The 21,460-nt window shown below is 43.1% G+C and overlaps 1 protein-coding gene and 1 long non-coding RNA gene across 8 annotated transcripts in view; one reads left to right on the top strand and one right to left on the bottom strand.

Annotated features, from left to right (window-relative positions):
* Positions 1-21,460, bottom strand: part of WIPF1 (WAS/WASL interacting protein family member 1) — a 124,871-nt gene that overhangs the window by 24,860 nt on the left and 78,551 nt on the right. For 3 of the 6 annotated variants that reach the window (XM_058713552.1, XM_058713562.1, XM_058713581.1), the window contains exon 2: positions 3,058-3,146. In XM_058713552.1, coding sequence (XP_058569535.1) covers positions 3,058-3,108 — 51 coding nt within the window. In that variant the 5' untranslated portion in view covers positions 3,109-3,146. Of the gene's footprint in view, positions 1-3,057; positions 3,147-11,558; positions 11,645-17,566; positions 17,783-21,460 lie in introns of those variants that run through there. The other 3 variants (XM_058713571.1, XM_058713576.1, XM_058713547.1) reach the window with 3 other exon arrangements.
* The window catches only part of LOC131502695 (uncharacterized), a 126,596-nt gene that overhangs the window by 76,231 nt on the left and 28,905 nt on the right, over positions 1-21,460 (top strand). The gene's annotated exons all lie outside the window — the stretch shown is intronic.

The following is a 21,460-nucleotide window of genomic DNA, read 5'->3' as shown; positions in this document are numbered from 1 at the left end:
GGCTTGGTCTGGCCTGGCCCCAGGGACACTTGGCTTCCCCAAATCCAAAGGTCCTTCCAGCAGACCTAAGAGACCTTCTAGGTTGGCCCCGGCCCTTCTTGAAGGATCTGACTCCAGAGGAGCCAGCGAGGGGCACAAGAGGTAAAGCTGGGGCATTTTAGCTGGAGCCCTCACCCAGCGATTTAGTATCAGAGTCGGAGGCAGAGGGAAAGCTAAGGAAAACCCGGAAGCAGGCTACATGGAATCTCTGTGTTAAGCTGGAAGGGTCTTGAAATAATTACAGAGTATTATTTGCTCATAATAACAGCAGTTATCATTTATATAGTTTTTCCCCCGGGCCAGGCACTGCTTTTAGAACTTTTATGTGTATTAATTCATTTGGTCCTCATCAACCCTGTGAGTCATTATTTCCATTTTATGGACAAGGAAATAGAGGCACAGGGAAGTGGAATCATTTGCCCCAGTCACCCAGCTAGTCAGAGGGGGAGGAGGTAGGATTCAAACCCTGGCTGTCTGACCCCACAGCCTTCCCTGTAACTTGGCAGAAGGGTAAATGTGGGATCAACAAATGCCCCTTTGCCCAAATTGGGGAGATGCTGTTAAAAGGCACAAAATCAAACTACAAGATGAATACATCCTGGAGATCTACTGTACGGCACAGTGATTACAGTTAACAATACCGTATTATAAGCTTCAAAGTTGCTAAGAGACTAGGTCTTAAATGTTTTCACCAGAAAAAAAGGAATGATAATTATGTGATGTGAAAGACAGGCCAGCTAAAGCTAAGGTTGCAATTACACCGCAATACATAACTGTAGCAAATCAACCCCTTGTATGACTTAAACGTACACAACGTGCCTCACCAGTTATAAATCTCAGTTAAAAAAATAACAAAGTACCCCTTCCCCACCTGCCTCCAACACACCCCTGAAGCAAGCCTGTTAACAGCAGCTTCTCAGTGCTCCTTTCCAGATGTGCTTTTTATGTGTACAGTTCACTTTTGCTAATGGAGTCACCTTCCATTCCTCTGAAACTGTTTTTTTCAACTCAACAACACATCTTGGAAAGAACTTTTATTTATTTATTTATTAAAAACATTTTTTTAAATGTTTATTTGTTTTAGATAGAGAACATGAGCAGGGGAGGGACAGAGAGACAGAGGGAGACACAGAATCTGAAGCAGGCTCCAGGCTTTGAGCTGTCAGCACAGAGCCTGATGTGGAGCTCGAACCCACAAACTGTGTGATCATGACCTGAGCTGAAGTCGGACGCTTATTAACCAACTGAGCCATCCAGGTTCCCCTTAGAAAGAACTTTTAAAATTCCCTGTCTTCATTTTAAGGATGAAAAAAAAAAAACAACAACAAAAAACAATCTGAGGCCCAGAGAGGTTAAGCACTGGCTCTCTTACCACCTTGGGGTCAGCAATTTTCACCGGCCTCCTGTTATGCCTCCGAATTTATCTTGGTGCCCAACCTCCTTGGGTGCTACTTCTGCAGTCAAGAACCCTTAACTGAACTGTCCCACTAGACAGTGCCCTAGGATGGCCACTAACCCCCCTTTCCCTTTGCTCATCTCTATATCCGATTTCTTTAGGATCTTGCTTTCAGTCACAGAATAATGGGTGGAAATGAGTTAATAGGATACATTTCAGTCACTCTGGTACAACTTGTATAACTTGTGTATCTTCTCAGCTACCTGTATTATTTATTTAGTATTTTTCATTAAGTCAGTCCACTATACTATTATACTATTTTTCAGGTGAATATTTTCTTTTAAATTAACTCACTATTAAACCCTCAGTTTGATGTGCTAGTTATAATTTTTAGAACATACATTAAAATCATTACATGAGCATTAAAATAAAAAAAAATAATTAATCCATGTACTTACCCAGCTAGTGGTATAAAACCACTCTTTGGGGGAAATACAGATAAACAAGCCTGCTATGTTAGCCAGATCAGAACTTTTCAAACTTCTCTGAGTGAGGGACCAATTAAAAAAAAATTTTTTTTTTTTTTCCAATGCATCTTGGACTGAAACTTTTGTAACAATTAATTTGTAGAAACATGAATTAGTTAAAACAAGAGACACACAACAGACACAATACTATTGTCAAATTGCTGTGTATCTTCATGCTTACTCTCAATTTCTGTAACTATCTCCTTGGAGCCTCTAACCAGCAGTCAGAGGACCACACCGAGTAGCAACAAGCCAACTAATTGTTCTTCCAACTAGGTTCCAGCTTCAGATGGACTCTGTAAATGTGTCCTGTGGAAGCCTGGGCAAGAGACTTTTCCTCCCTGAGCCTCAGTTTCCCCAAATGAGAAATGAAGGACCCATCGTTGTGAGGCTCCTTAGTGGGGAGGAAGCCTCACAAGCTGAGGGAGTTAATGGGGCGATGGGGTGTGTCTGTGAACCTTTCTGTATCACCACGTGGAGGGCTGCCGGTTTCCTGTAAGAGGGTGCACTAATTTCTGAGGACAGGTCTATCAAGAGATGAGGAGGAGCCCAGTGAAGATATTCCATTGGAAAGTGGACATTTAAATGCAAGGACAGTTTTAAAGCAGGATATGAGTATGGGGGAAGCGGGGATAGGGGGTGGTGGATGATATCTGCTAAAAATACAGGTGGGAATAAAGGGGAAAAGGCAGAGAAAAAGAAAAGGGTGAGTCTGCAGGAAGCTTTAACGGATGCATTTCATACAGAGACCTGGGTTTCTGGACTGTCCTTTCCAGAAGTTAAAGGCTAGAAAAGTCGAGTCCATTTGAATGGAAACCGTGCACACCCGGCAGAACCCCTGTGAACACGTCTCGGGCTGGTGTGTGGGAAGGAAACCCAGTGAATGCACATCCCACACGTGTACTTGGCACTGCCTGGGACCTTTAACAACCAACGTTTTGGGATCTCAGGGTCTGGCTCACCCTGCACTGGGAAAACCTGCCGCACAGCACTTACCCAGAATGTGAATACACTGAAAACAAATACATGCGTGGCAGGGTTGCCTTAATCTGGCCTGCTCTGCACACCAGTGACGGATGGTGAGGAGCTACTCACCAGAGCAAACGTCGGTGGGGGTGGGGGCGCCGGAGGGGGAGGGACGGGCATCTCGGACAGTTACACTTTCAACAGCCTTGCCGATGAATCTGTAAAAACAAAACAAACAGGAATAAAATATGGTCACATATTAGACTTTTTATTTACTTTTATTATTATTATTTTTTTTATTTTAGAGAGATAGCAAGCAGGAGAGAGGGGCAGAAGGAGAATTAAAACAAAATTTTTTTTTATGTTTATTCATTTTTGAGAAAGAGAGAGACAGATTGTGAGTGGGAGAGGGGCAGAGAGAGAGGGAGACACAGAATCCGAAGCAGGCTCCGGGGCTCTGGGCTGTCAGCACAGAGCCCACCCGAGGCAGGGCTTGAATTCACGGACCATGAGATCATGACCTGAGCCAAAGTCAGACACTTCATCGACAGAGCCACCCAAGCACCCCAAGAATTTTTTTAGATGTTTTATTTAGTTTTGAGAGAGAACGGGGTGGGGGGGTTGGCAGAGAGAAGGGGACAGAGGATTCAAATAGGGTTCTTTGCTGACAGCACTGAGCCCAATGCAGGGCTCGAACTCACAAACCGTTAGATCATGACCTGAGCTATAGTCATCTGTTCAACTGACTGAGCCATCCAGGTGCCCGAGAGAGAGAGAGAGAGAGAGAGAGAGAGAGAGAGAATTTTAAGCAGGCTGCATACTCAGTGCAGAGCTTGACACGGGACTTGATCCCAGGACACTGGGATCATGACCTGAGCTGAAATCAAGAGTCAGAAGCTCAACCGACTGAGCCACCCAGGCCCCTAGACTTTTTAGTAACACTCTGTCCTAATCTTCCTTCCCTCCTTCCCACCACCAAAGTGACAGCTATTCACATAGGCCAAGTTTTATAAGGGATGGGAATTACCTTTACAACATTGCTAAGATGTTACCCTTCTGGAAGGATCCTAGCAGAGGAGGTTTCTGAGCCAAGATGGGCAAAGACAATGGAAGCAAAACTGGCCCCTCACACTTCTTGATTCTTCCACCCGCCAGAACAGGTCGGGGGAATGACACCTGGAGGGATCTGGGCCTGGGGCCTGAGTGAGCTGGAAGGTGGTCTTAAAACTGCTAGAAATGAATCCTGGCAAATCTGATGTTCAAGCGTCTCCTCATCCCCACTCATTTCCATGACGACATCCTATCTTGCTCTCCTGCTCCTGATCACTGCTTGTCTTCTTGCAGATGCCTGGCATTCGCCTGGGTCTGGGCACACACTGTGGAAATGCAAAGACCAATCTTTTTCTGGTTTTGCCTGCAAAGGTCTTACAGTCTTCCAAGAAAGAGGACAGGGATCAAGTAAAGCAGGCAGGGAAGATGGGCAAGGGGGCTGGATTCCTATCTTTGTGCTACCTGGCATTTCCTTACAGGATCTAAGTTTTTAAAAAGAGGGGGAAAAAAGAGACCAGGTCCCAAATTCTGACTCCCAGTCTGTTTACTAGAAATACACCTCACTAGAAAAGCTTTGTGCACAGTGTGACAGCTCTGGGAACAAGAGGAAAGCCAGACTCTGTGATGGTGTGGGAGAGTGCGGGGAAAACCCGGCCAATGGCAGTGGGAAGGGGGAAGCCTGGCAAACATCAGGAGCTGAAGAAACTACGGGGCAAGGAAGTTTCCCAGGAGCTCCCTAGCCACAAACCCACCCCCCTCAGAGTCCCATTCCGGAGTCTCATCCAAAGCCCCAGATCCCAAGCACGGGGCCAGCCTCACCCACTTTCTCGCCCCTAAGTAATCCCGGCTTCTCCCACCCAGTCCTTGCTACTCAAGTGCGGTCCTAGGTCAGCAACAAGGGCATCATCACCCTGCGCTGTTGGAAATGTCAAATCTCAGTCCCTCTCCCCACCACTGAATTTGTTTCGGCATTTTAGCAAGATGCCGAGGTGATTTCATGTGCACTAAAATAGAAGATGCCTGTTGCAGAATCTGAGCCTTAAACCAGTGGGCAGTCTGGGACACTTACCACCTGAACTACATGGAACACGTGTCCTGAATTTCAAACACCAGAATTCTCTTTCTTTTGTTCTCAATGTCTCTCCCTTTTTTAAAATGTTTATTTACTTATTTTGAGAGAGAGCACAAGCATGGGAGGAGCAAAGAGAGAGGAGAGAATCCTAGGCAGGCTCCACACTGTCAGCACAGAGCCCGACGTGGGGCTCGAACTCACAAGCTGTGAGATGGTGACCTGAGCCGAGATCAAGAGTAAGGTGTTTACCTGACAGGGCCACCCAGGCGCTCTTGTTCTCAATGTTTCTTAAGTGAAGAAAACGATTTATTTAGAATTAAAAAAATTAATTCCGTTCAGGCACTAAAGGTTAGTGTGTAAAACTTACACCCTGAAACAAATACTTTCTCTTAAAGTGTCGCTAGATGGCTTGCTTTCTGTGAGCACAAAGGGAATGTAAGAGCTAAAAGGACATGGCTGGACGTATCAGAGGCGCTGGATGGCGGGAATGAAGACAGTTTGGAACAGTTCCATTCCAAGTGGACCACTGAGAAAATGAATTTTTAGAGCCTCCACAGCAGCAACAATAGCTGTCGGTTATTGACATTCAAGTGGATCGAAGGCACTTAGAACATCGCTAACTTGTAACAGTGGCATTGCAAACTAGCGTGATTCCGCACACCTTCCAGAGGACACCGAGACTCAGGGAGTCTAAGGAACTCACCAAAAGACAGAAATTCATTCACAACCAATCCTTTCAATCCCTGCTGTTTTTAGATAAGCATTTTTAGGCAGGTAAAGGGCTGACACCTGTAGACTAGGTCAGAATTTGTTTTTCAAGAAGAGACGGTCTCAGATTCTTTTAAAATGTGTTCCTTAAATTGGTCTTTTCTGGATGACACCAGCCAGTCACCTGTGGGGCCAAGTGGGCAGCGTAGCCAGTGCTGGGCGCCTGTGCTATGATGCCTGTATTGGGGCAGGAGTCACCTTCCAAGGCCTCAGTGTCACACGTGTCTTAGCTCCAGGAGGAAGGATGGGGATCGGAAATTGGATTCAGGAGCAACTTACTGTCAAAGACACTGCAGCCAAAGCAATGGTGTTAACAGAGCCGGAGAAAGCAGTTTACCAAGGAAGGGGGTGGCCAGGTCTGCCCACAGGGCCCCAAAGATGCTCTCCAGGGAACAGATCATCTGTGTGCTTGGTGGATGAAATGCCCCTCAGGCCTCAAAATCATTGTATCAGACTCCCCCTTCACCAGCTAACCTGTCATCCCATTATCCTAACACCGAGCAAGGAAGGGCTAGATTCTGGTCAATTACCAGGAACCCTTCTCGTGAGTCGGTCCCCCGTTGCAAAGATCACACTGAACTTCTGTCCGATACCTCTCAGGGGCCAGGCTGTGGTACAGGGACCCTTTCAGGGGACTGCCACCCTGTCAGGCTTCTTTCATCTAGTTGTTTTACAACTTTCTGTTGTTGCTATTATGCTTCTGTCTGTGCACTAACTGACTTATAGATAAACCTGTGGACCACAGAGGCTCAGCCTCCCTGCTCCCCTGTGCTCCCCACCCTGGCCACCCCAGATAAATCTCAGAAAAGGGCTACATTTAGATTCAGATAGGCTGAGCGGTATCCTCAACGTCCCAAAACCTCAAACGAAGCACCATTATGAGGTTTTCTCAGGCTACCTGGCTACTATCGAAATTGGATTCCAAACTTTTCTCCTGTGGCCCAACCCCTATATGTTTTACTAAAAAACAACAAACCATGGGGGTGCCTGGATGGCTCAGTTGGTTAAGCATCAGACTCTTGATTTCGGCTCAGGTCATGACCTCACAGTTCATGGGATCAGGCCCTTCATCGGTCTCTGCACTGACGGCACGGAGCCTGCTTGGGATTCTGAGATTCTCTCTCTCCCTCTCTCTCTGCCCCTCCCCTCCTCATAATAAATGAACAACAACACCATACAGCATATACATAAATAAACAACATACAAATAAAAACAACAACAAACCTGACCCTATTATTTGGGAAGATCAGGACAACACAGACTTGGGGACCTTAAAGAAAAGCTTAATAAAGCTCCCTGCCCTCGGATATCAGGGAGGTTCTTTTTTCCCCCTTTTTGTGAGAGAGAAGAGAATGCCCTTGGAACACTTACCAAAAAATATGGAAACCGTCATAGATCCATAGGGCATTAGTATAGCCAACAACTGGACCCTCAGGCATGAGGATACCTCCCTTTGCTCAGAGTCATTCCTGCCACACTGCCTTTTTGGTTGAGGCCACTGAAGAAACAATCATGGGACCCCCTCTAACGATCTTTGTCCCATGCACCGGAGGCCCTCCTGAATTCTCACCACACAACACCTTTCAGCCAGTCGCTTCATCTCCTGTGAAATTCCCCACTAACCGCTCATCATGTACCTCTTTCTTGCTGCAATGTCCTTAGCCATGCCACTCTCCTCTCCCTCTTCAATGATGGAGCCTCTCACAACTGCGTGAGGCTGACACAGCACCTTTTGACTCCCCGTGATAATTTACAGAAAACTTCTCACACCAATGCAGATCTTTCATGGTTTACTGATGGGTCTTACTCAAGGGATGAAAATGGTAAATATGCCCGGCACACTATTACAACCCTTTTTAAAAGAGTTTCTTTACCTTTACCCCAACAGGCTGAATTATAGGCTCTTTATTCAGTCTTGAACCTTAGCCAAAGGCAAACTCAACAAACATCTACACGGACAGTCAGTATGCCTTTGGGGTGGCCCATGACTGGGATGTTATGGAAAGGTTATGGCAAGGTTTCCTTACCTCTAATGGGAACAAAACTAACACTTTTATTAGATGCCATACTTTTGCCAGCTGCCGTAGCTAGTATTAAGATAACTGGGCATTCCAGACTTGACTCCCTGGAGGCTGAAGAAAACCGATGTTTCTGTCAAAAATACCGGTCTTCAGGGAACAAATAAGCAAACCTCTCATGGTCCAAAAGGATGTTCCTCCAAAAGAAAATCCCCAAAATTGACAAGAGATGCCCAACAATTGGCCCCGGAGAGGAAAACACGATATTGGAAATCTAATAATTGTTGGTTCAGTAAAAAGAGAGAACTCTGGCTTGAACCAAATAACAATGCAGTCCTGCCAAAGATTCTCAAATTCCCATTAGTAACCACTGTACGTGCATGAAATCATTAGTCTGCTGATAAGATGATAGGCTTTATGAAACAATACTGGTGGGGAAATATTAATAAGGCTGCAAAAAGTGCCTACCTTGATTGCCCTCCCTGTGTAAAATACAAGCTTGGGAAATACGTCCATGCTGCTCCTAGGCATTTTAAACTGCCCGATGGACCATTAGAGGCTTGGCAAGTGGGTTTTATTCAGTTCCTCCCATCTCATGGACAAAAATGTGTTTTAGTCTTGATCTGTGTGTCTTCTCACTGGACTGGAAGCTTTCCCTGGTAGACAGGTTATGGCCTCTTTTGTGGCTAAAATCCTATTAGAAAAGATTATCCCTACCTGGGGAGCCCCTCTCAAGCTTCACAGTGACCCAGGAACTCACTTAACTCATCGAGTGCTTCAACAGGTCTGTGCTGTGTGCCCGGTTCTGTAGTTCTTCCGTGGTGCCAAACACCGTCAATCCTCAGGGCTAGTCCAATGCACTAACAGCATTAGTAAGACTCGATTGGCAAAATTTGTAGAGACCTTTCAAATAACCTGGCCAAAAGCATTGCTGTTGGTCCTTCTAGATCTCAGATCCAACCTTTTGAGACTCATAAGCTCTCATCCTCTGAGAATGTCACAGGGTGCCTGATGCATCTGGCTCCCATGTCTTTTGACAGCTGATAAAAGGAGATACACTCCAATACTGTAAAGGCTTACTTGCTTCTATTGAAAAGGACCATGTTTTAATAGAACAATGTTTTTTTCACTGCATGCTCCCAGGAGGTGAAGACCTTAAACATCACACCTTACAACCTGGAGATTTCATCTATTAGAAAAGACACCTCCAAAAGTGTCTCCAACCTCACTCGAAGAGCCCCTACTAAGTACTGTTTAACCAACCCTGTGTCACCAAACTTCAAGGAATAGACCCCTAGATTCTCATGTCACGTCTAAAGGCACCAAACCCTGACTGGAGCTGCACACCAATCGGTCGGACTAAGATTTTGAGGCATGGAAACTGACAACAGCTTTCTCAAGATGGCTGGACCAGGCCTGTAGGTCCTTTTCTCATTGTTGCTTCTTACTCTGTCTTCTCTCTTTCTTCCTTGGACAGATAATGTTCTTATCTACATTTCCCAATCCATTACAAAAGGGGGAAACTCCTCTGGTTGTTGGATTTGTCACCAGAACCTTCTATCTGCCAGGACAGCGTGACTCCTTAGCTTATCCTGTAAGTAATTTTGCTGGAATCCCAAATGCCACTGCATGCCTAAACTGTTCCTCAGGTCCCTTTCATAAGGTTAGATTATTATATCCATACTCCACTGCTCCCTGCCTCAATCTAACCCAATCTTTGGTTGGAGAAATGAGCTCTCTCGTATATATATGTACAGTAAAACCTTCGATTGTGAGTAACTTATTCTGTGAGTGTTCTGCAAGACAAGCAAACATTTCTAAGAAATTTTAACTTGACAAACGAGTGATGTCTTGCAATACGAGTAGTACATGATGCCGAATGTCACATGATCACAACTGAGCCAATGGTTCTTTTCTCTCTCTCTCTCTCTCTCTCTTTCTCTCATTGTGGGATTGTGGGTGGCGGTCTCCCGTGCTCAGACACTTGGTCTCAGGCCGCGGTGTTTGGCAGAAATCAGTGATTTTTCAGAACACTGGAAGGTGCCCACAAATGGCACTTGTGTATTTTTTGTCACCTCAAAGCACCTATGGACAGTCCTTTGCTTTTCCATACAAAAGTAAGCTTAGGAATGCTTTGCTTCATTCTAGGTCAGGCTGCCTGTAGACACACACCCTTTCCTCTGCTGTCTTATTGCCAGTTACATTAAATACAGTATGTGACAACAGTTTGTTAATACGATACTGTAGTTAACATCTGAGGGAGCATCTACAATGGCCCCCATGCAGAAAAAGATTCCATTGAGGCAACAGATAGCAGTGATTCTGTTAGTGATAGTGAAAATCGTCCTACACAATAACCCTCCTCTGGACTCCCTCACACCAGCCAGGAAGGTTTTCAAGGTTAAGTGCAAGTTAATTTGTTTATTTTTATTTATATTTTATATTTTCTTTATCATTTTGTATTATATTACAGTACTGTAATCATTTTTATATGAATATTTTTGGATTGTGAAATGAATCATCTGAGTTTCCATAATTTCTTATGGGGAAATTCGCTTTGATATACAAGTGCTTTGGATTACAAGCATGTTTCCAGAACTAATTATGCTTGCAAACCAAGGTTTTACTATATATATATATATATACGTATATATATATATACGTATGCGTATATATATATATACGTATATATATATATGTATGTATACACACACACACACACACACACACACATATATGAGAAAGACACTGCAGACAGCCAGTGTAAGTCAGACCATTTGTAAGCTGGCTGTCATACCCATATGTTTAGGAAGACTTTCAATACATGATAACATGGTATTTGAGTCTTGGTTGCTAATGCCTGCACACTGACGAATGAGTTCATAAATGCTAATCCTTATGAGGGAGCCCTATGTGCAGTCCTGGCTGTATTCACCACTCTCTTTTCTCCTCATAACAAAAGAGCAGCTTCCCAATGGTCCACCTCCCTCAACCTTCATGGCTCATTAAATGAGAACTTCTAGGGGCACCTGGGTGGCTCAGTTGGTTAAGCATCCGACTCTTGGTTTTGGCTTAGGTCAAGATCTCACGGTTTGTGAGTTCAAGCCCTGCATGGGGCTTGATGCTGACAGTGTGGAGCCTGCTGGGGATTCTCTCTCCCCCTCTCTCTCTGTCCCCTCCCCTGTTCACTCTCTTCTGTCTCTCTCTCAAAATAAATAAATAAACTTCAAAATTTTTTTTTTAAAAATGAGAACTTCTAAGAGGCATGTATGACTTGGATTTGTCTCCATAGAGACAGTCTTCACCCTTTGGTCGAGTAAGTGCTAATGAATGCTTGATGAGACATCTCTCCCTAAAGTCAGGAGAGCTGCCAGGTTCCATAGTCAAAGCAGGGTCAGCCCAACAATGATCACGTAAATTGCTGGCTAAGGTAGTTTTGGATAATCACATAGCTTTCGATGATCTACCTGCTGAGCAAGGAGGCATTTGTGTGATAGCAAACACCACCTACCGCATATGGATGAACTCCTCTGGGCAAGTAGAAACCCAGTTGCACAAAATTAGGAAACAAGCACATTGGCTACCATGAGCTTTGTCTAATTCTCCATGCTCCTTTGATTTGTTCAGTTGGCTACCTTCAGGCCCAGGGTCAGCGTGCAGAATCATACAATTTGGAATTGTCACGTTTTTGTGTTTTGTATAATTATTTTTAAGTTTCGTACCTGATGCCTGTCAAAACTTTGTAGTAACGATATGCAAGAAGGTGATGCTAACCCAGTGTTGCAAGGTGGTCTCCGATGTGTACAACCTTGACAAGGACAGGAAATGCCTGTGAGTTCTCCCTCTTAACCTTCCTTGTTACTCAAATGTGGATTTAAATGGTTTCCAACTGCTATGCACTTCCCTTCTGATATGGGACACAACACCCAGGAAAGCTCCTTCCTGGCAGTGAGGGATATGGACGAGGCAACTCTTGATCAGTGATACTTTTAAGGAAAGATCTTGATCAAAGGGGGGGAAATGTGGAATCAAATAATGGAAACCTCATTTAAAATGGAGTCAGGGGCACCTGGGTGGCTCAGTCAGTTAAGTGTCTGACTCCATCTCAGCTCAGGTCTTAATCTCAGGGTCGTGAGTTCAAGTCCCATGTTGGGCTCCGCCCTGGGTGTGGAGCCTACTTTAAAAAAACTAATAAATAACTGGAGAGTGTGATGCTAAGTGAAATAAGCCATACAGAGAAAGACAGATACCATATGGTTTCACTCTTATGTGGATCCTGAGAAACGTAACAGAAACCCATGGGGGAGGGGAAGGGAAAAAAAAAAAAAAAAAGAGGTTAGAGTGGGAGAGAGCCAAAGCATAAGAGACTGTTAAAAACTGAGAACAAACTGAGGGTTGATGGGGGGTGGGAGGGAGGGCAGGGTGGGTGATGGGTATTGAGGAGGGCACCTTTTGGGATGAGCACTGGGTGTTGTAAGGAAACCAATTTGACAGTAAATTTCATATATTAAAAAAAAAAAAAAATAAATAAATAAAAAATAAAAAAACTAATAAATAAATAAATAAATAAATAAACCAACAAAATAAAAAAAAATAAAAGGGAATCAGGAGGCCAGAAAAGGGAGCTCTCAGACCCTACTGACATGTCCTCAGTTGCAGACCCCAACAGGAAGAAGCATTTTTCAATAGGAAGAAGCCTGCTTTACTACCCCAGCAGGCAGAAGGAAGATTTTCTTCTTGCCCAGCCAATGAAAAACTGCCACCACCTGAACTGTGACTTTCCTCCAGCGGGCTTTCGATCAAAGCAGCCCCTTCCAACTTCCTCCTTTTTCTCTGTAAAGTAACCTTCCTCTCCTTTGATCTCACGGTTTGCCTATGATTTCGCCATAGCCTGCATGAGCCCAACTGCAGTTCTTCCCAAATAAACCCAATCGGCTGTTTTAGTTTCAAGAGTGACAACACAAAGATGAAAATAAAACATGACAGTTGTATTTAACCACTGAAAGAAGCGTTCGATAAAAACTAAATTTTAGGTGGGGAGCTTGGGTGGCTCAGTCGGTTGAGTGTCCAACTCTTGGTTTCGGCTCAGGTCATGATCTCATACTTCCTGAGTCCGAGCCCTGCATCGGGCTCTGCACTGACAGTGCAGAGCCTCCTTGGGAATTTCTCTCCCTCTCTCTTCCCCTCCCCGGCTCACATGCTCTGTATTTCTCTCTCTCAAAATAAATAAATAAAATTAAGAAATAATAATCATTAAATTATAGGTGAAAAAGCGTTGGGGTTAATAATAAGGCAGATAATTTATAGATATTCTAAACATTTTCATGTAGGTCCGTCCAGCTTGTGAACACACACATAATGCCCCTTCCCCCTCTGTCTCTATATACACAGATGCACATTTGTTTGACCAATAAATATTAAGTTATAATATATATAACTCAACAGTGTTTTAATAAGAAAAGGCTCTTAAATTCATATTGAGTTATTACAACCATAAAAAGTTATTGTAGAAGCATTCATTATAAAGGCAATGAATCCACTCCAAGTTACACTGTAGAAATAAAATCATTTAGCCAACTCAAATTGCGACTAAAATCCTGAATTTTTAAAAGCCCATAGTTTGGGGATGCCTATCATAATTATTATGGATTCTATTCTTTAGAGACTCTTGCATGATGCAAACTTAGTTGGATGTGCTGAAGATGTGAAGACCATTAGAACTAATTAAGATGAAGTTGGCTTTGTTCTTCAACTTCCTGTAAAAATGCTCAACAGGAAAACTGATGCTCACAGCAAACCACAGCCATCCTGTTTCTTCAGCACAATCTTTTCACAGCTGCAGTTGCCTGTAGTTTCTATTTTCTGATACGAGTCACAGCGCAACATCTCTGTGCTCCACCCCACCCCCACCCTCCAGCAGGCCCAGGCTCAGAGGGCTGTAGGCAATGAGGCAATTAACACAAAGAGGAAAAACAAAAGACTGTTCAACTCAAGAGGAAGCAAAAGGTAGAGAAAAGAAAGGAGCTTTAAGCAAAGCAGCAGCAGCATCTTGTTAGTGGTCTCTGTTATTCGCAATCCCAGCTGGACCACACGTTGTCTGTACACGGAACCCGTCATTTCTCAAAATGTACTTGCTCTTTTCTTGATCATCATTTAAGACGATAAGTGAATTCTGCATATGGGTTGTCTTCTCAATGGTAAGGATTTGTGTCTTGCTGTATTTAGAGCGTCCTTGGCTAGTTCAGAAATACTTCCTTTAGAGTTCTTTTAGATAAACAGTTAATTTTGGAGGGGGGAGTGGGAAAGGCATTTTTCAGAGAAGACGTTTTGAAACATCTACGATGTCATTATGATCAGTAGCACACAAATTCACAGTTTCACTGTAAGAGTAACTGGTAGGGAAATAAAGGTTGCTATGAAGTCAAGTAATTTTTTTAAATCCACTGTCATACATGCTTCATTTAAAAATGAATGCAAATTTATAGACATCCAAGCCCTTTTAAAAGTGAGAAAATGAAGATAAGTTGAACGTTCCACCTGTCATGGTTTAGCTGTGGGAAAGGGAAAGGAAGCCTTTCTCTGCCTTATCCACATAACTAAAAGGTATCGAGTTTCTTCCCACTACTTCCCATCTCTTCTAAGTTTTCTCTTTAAGGGGATCAAATTTTAAAGCCAGAGTTTTCCTAAATCTTCCAGCATATTTAGTTTCACTGGAGGATTAAGATCTACCCATGCGCCCTTACCCCCAGCATATATGTCAACACACTCAATATATTTTATTCATGTTATCACTGAAAGTGTAGTCTTACAATACAAGCAAAAGTATCACCAAATTTACTTCTAAAAAGGCCAAAAGACCTAGGAAGGAAAATGTCTTCCTTATGGTTATTCACTTTATTTTACTATTTTTTTTTAAGCTTATTTATTTAAGAGACAGAGAGCACGAGTGGGGGAGGGGCAGAGAGAGAGGGGGAGAGAGAATCCCAAGCAGGCTCTGCACTGTCAGTGCAAAGTGAGATCATGACCTGAGTCAAAACCAAGAGTCGGACGCTTAACCGACTAAGCCACCCAGGTGTCCCCTTTAAACCTTTTTTTAAATGTTTGTTTATTTTTGAGAGAGAGAGACAGAGACAGAGAAGCGAGCATGCGTGAGTGGGAGAGGGGCAGAGAGGGAGACAGATATCTGAAGCTATGTGGGGCTGGAATGCATGACCCATGAGCCCGATGTGAGGCTCGAACCCACGAACCAGGAGGTCATGACTTGAGCCAATATCAGGAGTCAGACACTCAACCGACTGAGCTACCCAGGTGCCCCTGTTGCTGTGACATTTAAAACAAAGCATTTGTAATCTCAGAGTCTTACAACTGCAAGAGGGCACCTAGTGGCCTCTACACTGCATTTATGAAAGAAGCTCTTGAAATTATAGAAAACTTCACATTTAGTTGTTAGGTGGCCTTGGGCAAATTGCATAGTCTAAATCCAGTTTAGACTAAATCCATTTTATTCAAGAGTGAAATAAGGCAAATGCGTAACAATATTCACTATTTTGTTAAAAATAAAAGAAGTAAAAAAGCCTAACATGTAGCAAGTGCTCAATAAATGCTACTGTCTCCCCGCTCTATTTAACCATAAGAAAGAAACCAGGAGTTGATTGAAACCTTAGCCCACATGTCCATATCCATGCAAACCTCCATATTACAAATGAATGGTGAAGGGAGATGTGTATAGAGTGCATTTTAAATTTCTCAGAAAAAGCATACTAATTAAGGCATTCCTTATTCTAGTATTTTTTTCAGTTTTAATTTTTAGGAGTGAGGGTTGCAAAATACAGACAGAGGTATTTATGATAGTTCAAGAGAAATGCTCTTTTCAACAAGACATAAATGTATGGCAATTTAATTAAACAAAAGCGAAATGTTTCACAATTTAAACAGCCAGAAACTTACAAAGTAAAATGACATGTTCATGAAATGTTAAGCAGACTTCCAAAGGGCATAAAACTTGAAAGCTCCAGAAATTAGGGAGCTCACTTCCTCTTACATTTTAGCATAGGCTGGACAACTTCCAGCCTATGGGCCACATCTAGAATCTGATTTCATCAATGAGCAGAGTGAGATTGCTGCTGGACCCCAGGGAATCCTTTTTATCATGGACAGTTCTCGGAACACTGCACTTTATCCGGTGTCTGTATGATCCTTAAAAGTTTAAATATTAGAGTAATTAAAGAGCTGTGAACAATGAACTCATGTATGAACTTTTCAAAGAACAGCAAAAAGCCTGATTGGGATTCTAGAGAAATCATTTAAACCTCTTTAGACTACAAAAGGAAGGGTTTTGACTAGATGATGTGCCAGTTCAGAAGCAGCATAACTTTATGAAGTTAATGGGTAACACTTAAGACCCACAATCCAAATGAATTGGAAGGATGTGGCTTCCACACTGACTGACCAGCCTTTCCAGCCTCTCACCTCCCTCTCTCACTATCCTGTCTTCTTCTTTCTCTTGCCTTTTCACTTATCTGTCATTCTGTGTACCAAGCTGTTCTACTTTTCTTTTTTCCTTTTTAATTTTTTCTTTATGTTTATTTATTTTTGAAAGACAGAGAGAGACAGAGCACAAGCAGGAGTGGGGTGGAGAGAGAGGGGGACACAGAATCTGAAGCGGGCTCCAGGCTCTGAGCTGTCAGCACAGAGCTCAACGTGGGGCTCAAACTCACAAATGGTGAGATCATGACCTGAGCCGAAGCTGGACGCTCAGCCAACTGAGCCACCCAGGCACCCCCTGTTCTACTTTTCTTAATCACAATCTTCCTGAACCTTTTCTCCATTTTACCACTTCTCCATTTCCTACTGCACACATTACTTATACCATTAAATTATTTACAAGAACCTGTCCTTATTGTCCAACTAAAGTTGTATGGGCCCTCTTAATATTTTCAAGCTTTATTTTATGTTTCTCCATGGGGAAAAAGGAATATGTCAGGTCACTTTTTCATATGTGCCCCACAGGGGGGAAAATGTTTTTTTTATACAAAGTTTCCTTAATCCTGTTCTATAGGTCTCTAGGTACATTGCTTGAAAATTTTAAATTACAGTATTTTATGACAAAGTGTTAATCATATTAACTGTAAATAGTTATAATGAATGCTACAAAATTTGGTTAGCAGTATTTAAGGTGTTAAATAGAAAGGTTCTAAAGACAGACTGTCTTTTTCCTAAAATACTCCTCTTTGAAATGGTTTAATTTGGGATTTGAACTTAAGTGACATATCTGTAGCAATAGAATGGCAACAGCTTAGTTCCATGGTACTTTCCTTTGAAGTTTCCAATGACTCCCTTTACGTTAAAAGCACCTAACTGCTGCTTGCCAAAGCGATCACTCAAAAGCAGCATGTGGACAACTGTACCATACACCGAAAGGATATACTTACAGACATCAACCTTTATTTTAAATGGGAAAAAAAAAAATTCTTGTAGATTCAAACTTGTCCAGGGGTCAGGAAAAATTCTACTGAAAATCTCGCTTATTTTTTGGCACAAAACACAAGTTACAAATTGCCCACAGTCACAATAGTGTTGAAACTAGCATTCTGTGCAACAGGAATCGATTACGTGGTCTTCTACTGAGAAATCAAACTATCCCAACATACTATGGCCCACTAAAAGCCATTTAGTTCTTCCCTCTAGCTGATAAAGGAAATACATTTAGTTTGAATATAATTTTTCTTACCGTTAGAGGATACCGTAGGAAGGCATGATCGGGGACACAGGTAGACAGACAAGCAAGATGTGAGCCCAGAGAGAAAACGGTCCCTGAAAAAGGCATCATCTTCTAACGCAAGTGTGGGGTCGTTTTTAAACAGCCATTTTGGATAAGTTCTGGCCTCTTGTTAAATGTGACATACTGAGTCAGAGGCAGACGTCTTTCTGTGGTTATTCGCTTCCTGTCTGATTAATTTGTTGTTTGTTCCTTCCTCCTTTGCTTCAGAAAAAGAAACTAGATTGGTTTTACTTAAGAAGCAAGCAAACAAAAAAAACAACAACCCTAAATTAAAAAATTAAGTGTTTCTCTTTCCACAAGGTATAACAAATCTGTTTGGTACAGTCACAAGAGATCAGGATGTCCATCCAGTTGGCAGGCCAATGTTATTCTGGACACCTGCACAATTATAATTGTTCACAGAGCCTGAGATTCCTTCAGGAAAATGCCGCTTGAAAGTATTACTCTCAAGGACTATATCGTTCGGTATTACTTTCATTGACTCTACCATTTAGTATTAAGGAAAAGAGTCACCCAAGCACTAGAAGCTCTCAGCTACACCAATGATTAGGGTAAGTGATTCTTCCTCATCTACAGAGCATTCAAGTGTGTAGAGAGAAAGTCAGAGATGCAGGTGAAGAGAGCTGGTCAGGTGTATGAAGGCAAATGAGTTCTAAAATGTGATTCTGGTGCCCAAGACAGGATAAATGATACTCAGCTCAAGTCATATGAAGATCCAGAGCTTTCTGTTCAAAAATGTTTTGTTTCTGCCCTTCATACTTAATGGGATAACAATAACTCTCCCAGAAGATGCTCGACGAAAGCAGAGATAATGAGTGCAGAATGAGGAAAGGCAGATTTCTCGTTATTAAAGGTCTCTAAGAAGTGGATAGGCAACGGGCCACATGTAGAAAATACTATGCCAAAATCTTGAGTTATGTATAAATAATCTGAAAATGCTCATAATTCTTGCTTGATCCATCTGAAAGGTTCAGACTTATACTTGCAACACATAGCATGTAACTCTGAGAAGAAAAACTTTGAAAACAAAAACATATCTGTAGAAAGAATGAAAAACAGAGGCATATTTCAGAAACTAACTTCATTGTAAAATTAGAACTTTGCATCCTGATTCTGCTGGGTTCAGAAGGAAAAGGCATGAAAAGACCACAAGTTGCCTAATATTCCCTTCCCTGTAAAATGACAGGACTGGGTAGACCAGTGGTTCTCAATTCAGGAGGCGGGTGGAAATGTGTGGATTCATTTTTAGTCGGGGGTGAGAAGCAGTGGGTTGGAATGGGGAGCCCTGTGGGATTCTTGGGTAGAGCCCAGAATGTGGAATTTCCTATGATGCTTTGGATGGTCTTACCCAAGATACTGACAGTGCTCCTACTGAGGAGTACTGGGATAGTTGATGTCTAAGGCTCTTTCAGACTCTAAATTCTTTGTGATATGAATCTAGCTGTATGAGTAGAGTTTTATGACGCTGGGCCGTGGCAAAATTCCTGGAAGTAGAGCACTCAAGGATTAGTAATGGAGAGTCCTCCACTTTGCCTGGAGTCATCTAAAGGCAGGAGTGCATCGGTCTTGCCTAATATAGGATCTAGAGTCCAGGGGACATGCAGTATGGGAATAAATACATGCAGGTATGGGGCACCAGACAGAGGTGGAGGCCTGCTGCTGGCATCTCCTTCCCTCTCCACTAACCTCAGGAAAATAGAAAACGTGGTCAGCTACCAAGTAAATGCTTGAGTGAACCTTAGGGAAGTCTAAGTATAGTCTAACTAGGTCTAAAAAGGGAACATGGGGATTGTGATGATTTCTCTCTGTATTTTCAGAATTATTTTGAAGGTCTCTAAGTAAGGCATCGCAAAGACACACACGCACACAGATACACCCACAACTGCTCAGTACACAGGCAGTCCCGTCCATTCCCATCCGTCAGGGATGGTTCAATTGTTAGGGAGAATCACTTAGAAGGCTTCAGCCCCCAAGACGCACAAGGGAGTAGGTGTCTAGATTTCAGGTCTGTTTTCATCTTTAATGAAAACTTATAAATACAGTCAACTTTGGACACATTTATGAGGTATCTATTAGGTACCCTAGGACATAAATCAGATAATGTTCCTCCCCTGCTTAAAATCCTGCAGTGGTTTCCCATTTCACCTAGAAAGTCCAGATTCTTTCCCTGGGCCCATAAAACCCCACAATATCTGGCCCTGCCCTAGCCCTCTGACCTCCTCTCAAGTAACAGCCCTTCTTGCTAATTTACCTTCCAGTTCTTTCTGTTCCTTAAACACATTGAGCTCATTTGCATCTTGGGGCCTTACACTTGTAAGCCCTCCTCTCCCCCCTCCTACACTCATCTCCTGGTTCCTTCTCATTCTTCAGTTGTCAGCAAAAATCCTCCTCCTCATGCCCCATCTCTGTGCCTATTTTCTTTTATGCACAGCACATGTCCCCACTTGACATTCTTTTATTTAATGGTTTATGTACTTGTGCGTCCCCACTAGAATTTAAACTCCATGAGGACGGGGACCTTCTTTCCTATGGTCACCTCAGCATCTACAACAGCCTCTGACACTTGGTAGGTGCTCAGTAAATGTGTTGAGTGAAAAAAAAAATCAATATCTCCTAAAAATTCTTCCATAATATAACATTCCCTTAAGAGCTTCAGATTGTTTCCTCTCAAATAGTGAGTAAGAAATGCCAAGACGAGACTTGCACCCTCTTCTTGGGAAAGTTCAAGTTAAAAGGGAACTTTCTAAGGTGGCTCGGTCGGTTGAGTGTCCAGCTTTTGACTTCGGCTCAGGTCATGATCCCAGGGTAGTAGGACTGAGCCCTGCGTTGGTCTCCACGTTGGGCGTGGAGCCTGCTTGCGATTCTTTTTCTTTCTCCCTCTGCCCCTCCCCTGCTTGTGCACACAGGCATGCCCACGCATGTGCTCATGTGCTGTCTCTTTCTCTCTGTCTCAAAAAAAAAAAAAAAAAGGACATGTAACGGGAACTTTTCCAGAGGAAGGATGCCACAGATCTTCAGCAAAGCCTGTTAGCCCACCAGTGGATGCAGTGCAGGTAGCTTATGTAATTGGGCAGTAGGGAGAGAAAAATGGGCTTAAAAAGTCAAAAGTAAACAATCCGATCAGAAAGGGAGAGGAAGAAATAAGATAAAGGAAATGAGGCCAGAAAAGATCAGGGAGAGGTTGTGTGGTGGACTGGGGAGAGTTCCAGCTGCATCGAGGGCTACAGGAGACTTGAAGGCCACACTGCAATGATGACACACAAGTGTGGGATGTGAAGGTGCTTCCTGCCCTTCCTCCTCAGTGAGCGGTCTCAGATGGGTATCAGCTTCTTGAAAGAAGGAAATTTAAGACCGCATGAGACTGCAGAGATCGAAGTTCTCACTGTCACTTACAGATGAGGAAATGGGGGTCCAGGGAGGCTAAGCGACCTGCTCGTATCACACGGCTGGCAGCAGCAGAGCAGGAGCCACAAGCCTGGTCTCCTGCTCTGCAGTCCAGTGTCATTACCGCCGTAAGCTTCATTTTAGGTTCTGAAGGAGGATTTCACTTACTTCCTTTCTATAAGCATAAGGAGACAGCAGAAAGAAAAGGTGTAGGGAGAAGGCTGTGGTATGGAGGGAAGAAGGTGAGGGAGGGTACGATTTGTGTTGCTGTCGGGGCCATTATTATAATCCAAGGCCAAAGGTAAATGGATTAAAAATCCACAGCAAAGAAAGACAATCATAGTTCTGGACTTCAAAGAGAATTAAAAAAAAATTTTTTTTTTATGTTTTGTTTTATATTTGAGAGAGAAAGAGATAGAGCGTGAGCAGGGGAGGGGCAGAGAGACGAGACAGAATCTG

Source organism: Neofelis nebulosa, chromosome 2, assembly GCF_028018385.1.
Source record: "Neofelis nebulosa isolate mNeoNeb1 chromosome 2, mNeoNeb1.pri, whole genome shotgun sequence".
Taxonomy (NCBI): domain Eukaryota; kingdom Metazoa; phylum Chordata; class Mammalia; order Carnivora; family Felidae; genus Neofelis; species Neofelis nebulosa.
The sequence above is the reverse complement of the archived record's forward strand: the minus strand, read 5'-3'. Positions and strand labels throughout refer to the sequence as shown.